Source organism: Colletes latitarsis, unplaced genomic scaffold (assembly GCF_051014445.1).
Source record: "Colletes latitarsis isolate SP2378_abdomen unplaced genomic scaffold, iyColLati1 scaffold0013, whole genome shotgun sequence".
Taxonomy (NCBI): Eukaryota; Metazoa; Arthropoda; class Insecta; order Hymenoptera; family Colletidae; genus Colletes; species Colletes latitarsis.
The window spans coordinates 8854500-8861338 of NW_027488368.1; the positions used below are offsets into that span (position 1 = coordinate 8854500).

At 45.6% G+C, this 6839-nt stretch overlaps 1 protein-coding gene across 1 annotated transcript; it reads left to right on the forward strand.

The window, feature by feature from the left end:
* Positions 1 to 674: 674 nt before the first annotated feature.
* On the forward strand, positions 675 to 6296 carry LOC143350668 (uncharacterized). Its single transcript, XM_076782690.1, has 2 exons — positions 675 to 2057; positions 2634 to 6296. The coding sequence occupies exons 1-2, from the start codon at positions 675 to 677 to the stop codon at positions 6294 to 6296; spliced, it is 5046 nt and encodes a 1681-aa protein (XP_076638805.1).
* Positions 6297 to 6839: the final 543 nt, after the last annotated feature.

The window sequence follows — 6839 nt, forward strand, 5'->3', positions numbered from 1 at the left end:
GGCATCTCTAATTTGGCATATTATAATTCCCAAAGCTCGTGCTCCGATGTCGACTACTGCGTCATTGTTCCCTGGCTGGACGGTACAATGTCGCGTAGACGATTGTTGAGCGTTCCTCGCAACTGGTGCCTTGCGAGGTCGAGTGCATGGGTGAACTCGATGGCAAGAGTTCCGGATTTGGTTTTGGCATTAATCGGTGGTCACTATGACAATATGGTAAAACTTTCAAATCGCTAATGGGACGGCATTCGGGGTCGGCACGCTGATCGACTTTCGAATACCTAAGAGATATAAGGAACAAGAAATTGTAAAATTCCTGAATAAATCTATGACATACAAAGTATTGCCTGTTTTGTCTGTACTCCCATCTGATCCCTGCTCCCTTTCGCCCGTGGGTCGATGGTAAACAATGGTCCTTCGAGCCGGATATGAGCCAGCGATCTGTGGGCGATGGGGGCCGGGACGTTTGGGGTAACTGCGGTGATAATTGGTGTATGTTTCGGAGAATGCTTGAAGGCTGTGGAAGATCCAATGTTCTAGCATTGTATCATTTATCGTGGTTTATTTCGTGTTTTCTGCAACACATATCGAGTGCTACTATGTCATCGACGAAACGCTCGAAATCGAGTCGACCAGGGGGAAGCAGAGGACGTCCACTTACAACCAGGACTGGAATGGCTACACGATCGGGACGGCCTGCCTGTCACCCACTGCGTGGGAAACGTGCTATTGTGGAGCAACCAGACGAGGAAGCAGGTCTACGAGATTCTGCCGTGCTAGCATCGCAGCCAAATCCAGCAGGTGGCACCGTGCACTCGGTGGCCTCGCAAGCCGCTTCAACTTCATCGTCGCTTCGAAAGAGGCGATTGGAAATTCAAGCGGCGGAACAGCGTGCGAAGGTTCGTCGAAAGTTGCTCGAAGAAAAGGAAAAGGTTGAACTGGAATTGATTGACGAGAGGTTAGAGTTAGAGATAGCTCAACTGGAGGAAGGGACAAATGGTGGAAGTAGTGATCGAAGTTCCTTAGTACCACGTCCAGACGCAAACCAGGGATGTAGTCAAGACAACAACACTAATCGCTCGATACGCGCCTGGCTCGAGAAGTCATCGGCTCACGTATCTAATTTCACCGATAACCATCGAGAGACGTCAGTTAACAATTACACGCGACAAATAGGCGGCCAAGCAGATCAAGCGGAACGAAATGCGACAGCCGCATCCAGCCATTATCAACGCGCGGTAGACAGTGTTCCGAACATGCAGAGGAATGAAACTTCTGGAATTTCAAAACTGACAGATGTTTTGAGCCGCACAATTGAGGCCATCCAGGGTAGATCAGCAACGGGAGATTCATCGCGACAATTATTAAACCGTTTAACATCTAAGGGGGAGCTACCGATATTTAATGGAGACACTGTGGAATGGGCAAGATTTAAACGTGTGTTCGATTTGACGACGCAGAAGGGAGGATATTCCGAAGAAGAAAACGTTTCGCGGTTGTATGCGTGTCTGCGTGGTCCGGCACGCGATGCAGTAGCGTCTCTTATGGTGACGGCAAGCGACGTACGTCAAATAATGGAGACCCTAGAACTAAGGTTCGGTAACCCCGACGTCGTAGCTACAAAGATTGTCGAAGACATAAAGAATCTTCCCCGTATTGGCGGTATAGGTGGAAACCTGGTGACGTTTGCTACCACAGTTAAGAACTGCGTAGCGGCTTTGCAAGCAGTTAATCACATTGGTTATCTGCAGAGTCCCGACTTGAATTCGGAGATACTGCGAAAATTACCAATGAACATGATTTACCAATATAATAGGTTCTTGAATGAGAATAATGAAGGAAATGAGCCTAAATTAGTTGTACTTGCAAAATTCCTATTTTTTGAAGCTGAGATTGCTTGCAAAGCTGGGACTAGTAACTTAATAACTCCTAACGTTCGGTACCCACGAGAAGGAAAACTGTACATACGCGATAAGACTAAACGCACTGCAGAATCTAAAGCAACCGTTTTAACAGCAACAACGGATAGTTCAAAGATACTTTCGCCCAACAGGAAAGTAATTAGTCGTTGCAATTACTGTTTAACGGAAAATCATATGGTTACCGGTTGCCGACGATTTAGTAGCTTAGCTGTACCCCAACGATGGGAATGGGCGCGACAGAAAGGAGTATGTTTCCGATGCCTGGTAGGAAGACATCGTAGTATTCGTTGCGGAGCTAAAGGGTGCGGATTTGCGACGTGTAAACGGGCCCATCATAAACTTCTACACGCAAATGGGCGTTCAACGAGTACCACAGTGGTGAGGAATAATTTACCGCTATCTCCGGTACCTGGAAGCTCGGAGTCGGTAGAAGTTACTGCAAATACTTGACAGACGAGCTGTAAGGGAATCCTCTTGAAAGTAGTGCCAGTAGTAATCACCGGAGCACGCGGGGATTTACAGACATATGCCCTCTTGGATGAAGGATCCACAATAACTTTAGTTGACGCATCGGCAGCGAATAAAATCGGGTCAGCAGGTAGACCAACTTTTTTACAGTTAAGAGGAGTAGGGGGAATGGGAACCGTTTCGATGAAAAGTAAAAGCGTCGATTTTGATATTAGAGGCAAAAACAGTGTAAAGACCTTTCAGATAGTAGCTAGAACAATACGGAGTTTATCACTGCCCTCTCAGACATTACACGTGAGCGAAGTAAAGAAGCATCGACACTTAAAAGATTTAAACATCGAAGGTTATTCTAACGTGACCCCGGAAATTTTGATAGGTCAAGATCATTGGGATTTGATTACATCACTTGAAGTAAGGGAGTCGGGGAGACAAGCACCAGTAGCATCATACACAAATCTTGGGTGGACGATACATGGGCATTTGCCATGCGGTGCAAACGAAGAAAACGAATTAACTATGCTGCAGTTAACTGAAATGAGAGAACGAAATAATAATCACTTCCGTGACAGTCGGCTAAACGAGCTGGTCAAACACCATTTTAATATAGAATCCCTAGGCGTTAGTGAAAAACCGAGGAATAACGTGTTAATCGTGCGAGCGGAGAAAATATTAAAGAAAACAACGCGAAGGGTAAATGATCGATGGGAAACAGGATTGTTATGGAGGTCTGATGCGATTGAGTTTCCGAATAATAAGCAATACGCAGTGACTCGACTTAAAAGCCTGGAGCGTAAGATGGATAAAGATCCTAAATTTGCGGCACAATATTGTGAACAAATTCAACATTTTCTAGATTGTGGTTACGCGTCTAAAGTAATTCTACCTGTAGTAAACGATACGCGAGTATGGTACCTACCGCATTTTGGAGTAAGAAATGTAAATAAACCAGAAAAATTACGCGTTGTGTTCGATGCCGCGGCAGTATACCATGGGACATGTTTGAACGATGCACTGCTGCCGGGACCAGACATGCTTAATTCGCTGTTAGGATCATTACTTCGATTTCGACAGAAACGTATTGCCTTTACCGCGGACATCAAGGAAATGTTCCTTCAAATAAAAATACGTCCGGAAGACCAGTTCGCACAACATTTTCTATGGCGTGGGATGGACAGAGCCAAGGAACCAGACGTATATGTAATGACTTTCCTGATATTCGGCGCGACATCTTCACCTTGCTCAGCTCAGTTTGTCAAGAACGTTAATGCAAAAGAATTGGAACTGGAATACCCTAAAGCAGCGGAAGCCATAATGAAATATCACTACATGGACGACTACATCGATGGTGCTGACACTATTGAAGAAGCCGTTAAACTTATTCGCGAAGTTACTGAAATTCATCGCAGAGGTGGTTTCGACATACGAAATTGGACATGCAATAGCCGAATGGTATTAGACAGTCTGCCCAGCGAGAAACGGTCACGTTTGAAAGTAAATCTCGCGTTTGATCAACATCCGACGGAAAGGGTGTTAGGCATTAAATGGAATCCTGACGAAGATAGGCTATCCTTCAACTTGAGTCTGAAACGAATTCAGCGGGAAATATTAACTGGAGAACAGAAACCCACCAAACGACAAATGTTAAGCGTGATTATGTCCGTGTTCGACCCCTACGGATTTCTTAGTCCCTTTACTATTAGAAGTAAAATTCTACTGCAGAACAGCTGGCGTAGCACTATCGCATGGGACGAAGTGTTGAAGGATACTGAATACGTAGAATGGAAGAGATGGATCCAAGATCTGCAACATATAAAACACTTCTCCATACCCCGTTGCTACTTGCAGCGAAATGCGACTATTTGTGCTACAGAGCTTCATGTATTTTGTGACGCCAGTGAAAAGGCGTATGCAGGAGTGGCCTACTGGCGCGACGTATACGAAGATGGAATAACAACCGTCACATTTATTTTGGGCAAATGTCGTGTTTCCCCATTGAAACCCATTTCTATCCCGCGTCTAGAACTACAAGCCGCATTGCTTGCCAGTCGCATAGCTCGTACCGTACAACAAGAACATAGCAGGAAAATAACCAAAAGAGTTTTTTGGACGGACTCGTGCACAGTGTTAAGTTGGTTGCGGTCGGATTACCGAACGTACAAAGCGTTTGTGGCTCATCGTTTGGGTGAAATAGATGACCTAACTAGTCAGAACGAATGGCAATGGATTCCCTCAAAGGAGAATCCAGCCGACGACGCAACGCGCGAAAACGGTCCAATGCCCTTAGAGAAATCCAGATGGATTTCGGGACCAGAATTTTTGCGCAATAATGAACGTTTTTGGCATGCCCAACCAAGAACCACCGTGCCAGGTCCTAGAGAAGAACTTAGGCCGGAGTTTGTAGGAGCAAATGTGGACTTTGGAAGATTGGAGCTACCTCAAATTGAGCGATTTTCTTCATGGTTTCGGTTAATCCGCAGCACAGCTTGGCTACTAGTTTTCAGTGAATGTTGCTTAGCTAAGAAGAAGGTCCCATTAACTAATGTACATGTACAGTGGGCAGTGAGAAAATGGTCGGCCCAGTGTCAGCGAGATAGTTTTTCAGAAGAATTGCATACATTAAACCATGGAGGAGTAATAAGCTGTAAAAGCCGACTACATCAATTAACACCATTTTTGGATGAAGTCGGACTCATTCGGCTCGGTGGGCGAATATCGGCAGCCGAAGGGGTACCGCACACTATGAAAGAACCAGTAATATTGGATGGAGGTCACCGATATACACGCCTTCTGATATTACACTATCATCAAAAGGCAAATCATGGCAGTACGGAGACGGTGGTCAACGAATTGAGGCAATCGTTTTGGATTTTAAGATTACGACCAACTGTAAAAACTGTTGCAAGTCGATGCCAAGTATGTCGTATGAATAAGAAAACACCGCAAATACCTCGGATGGCAGATCTGCCAAGCGTGCGAATAGATCATCATGTAAGACCATTCACCAATTGTGGAATTGATTATTTTGGTCCTATGGAAGTCACGGTAGGTAGGAGGCGCGAGAAACGATGGGGCGTATTATTTACTTGTTTGAATATCCGAGCTATCCATATTGAAATAGCATCCACTTTGACAACGGATGCTACGATTATGGCTCTTTCGCGTATGGCCGCTCGGCGTGGGTTCCCGACTATAATATATTCAGACAATGGTACCAACTTAAGAGGAGCTCACGCCGAATTGAAAAGGCTTGTAACGGACTTAGACTGCGATACGCTGAGGGATAGAGCTATGAGCAAGGGCGTGGAGTGGCGTTTTATTCCTCCGGGGGCTCCTCATATGGGTGGTTGTTGGGAAAGTTTAGTTAAGTCGGTCAAAATCACCCTGAGAATCATCCTGAAAGAAAGGGCACCTCGTGAGGAAACGCTGGCCACGATGTTAGCAGAGGCTGAACATACTGTAAATAGTAGGCCACTAACATCCGTATCCGTAGACCACAGAGATGGAGAAAGTTTAACACCAAACCATTTTTTGATTGGAACATCTTCTATTAACCCATTGGCAGTGGGACTAGGCGGCAGAGAAGGCCAAAATTTACGCAAGCAGTGGAGGATAGCACAGAACCTAGCTGATCATTTCTGGTCGCGTTGGGTCAAAGAATATCTTCCCACACTGATAAAAAGGCGTCGCTGGCATCAAGAGGTGCAACCCCTAGCAGTAGGAGACTTGGTCCTCATTGTTGATTCTCAGCTGCCTAGAAACATATGGCCACGCGGAATAGTCACAACCACGTTTCCTGGAAGGGACGGGCGAGTACGGGTGGCCGAAATTAAGACAACGAAAGGCAAAATTATTAGACCAGTTTCGAAATTAATTGTGCTGAAACCCATGGATATTAGTGCTGAGTAAGACATCTCAGACACGGGAGGGGGAATTTGTTGACAACACAATTAATAAGTTTTTAGGTTTAATTGTTTAACACGTCTGCTGGTTTGATCACTAATATAAGTACAAATTTCGTTTTCGTTTCATTTACAATTTTCGTGGTGGTGGATTCATTTGGAGTGGGGAAATAGGTAGATAAGCGCGGTGATTACGAGAAGGACGGGAACAGTCGCGATTCGGTCGGGAAACGGCATGTAAGTATCGAAGGATTGGAAGGTCGAGCGGCCTCGGCCCGGGTTGTCCCATAGCGATTTGTTTGTTGATTAATTTTGGCACGTTCCCTGGCTGTTCGGGCGTGTATCGGCATCTCTAATTTGGCATATTATAATTCCCAAAGCTCGTGCTCCGATGTCGACTACTGCGTCATTGTTCCCTGGCTGGACGGTACAATGTCGCGTAGACGATTGTTGAGCGTTCCTCGCAACTGGTGCCTTGCGAGGTCGAGTGCATGGGTGAACTCGATGGCAAGAGTTCCGGATTTGGTTTTGGCATTAATCGGTGGTCACT

What these genes read in the sequence shown, in the direction of transcription:
- LOC143350668 (XM_076782690.1), top strand. Translation starts at nt 675, where the DNA reads ATGGCTACACGATCGGGACGGCCTGCCTGTCACCCACTGCGTGGGAAA. An exon ending in TACTTTCGCCCAACAGGAAA is followed by an intron (nt 2,058 to 2,633) that starts GTAATTAGTCGT and finishes AAGACCTTTCAG; the next exon opens with ATAGTAGCTAGAACAATACG.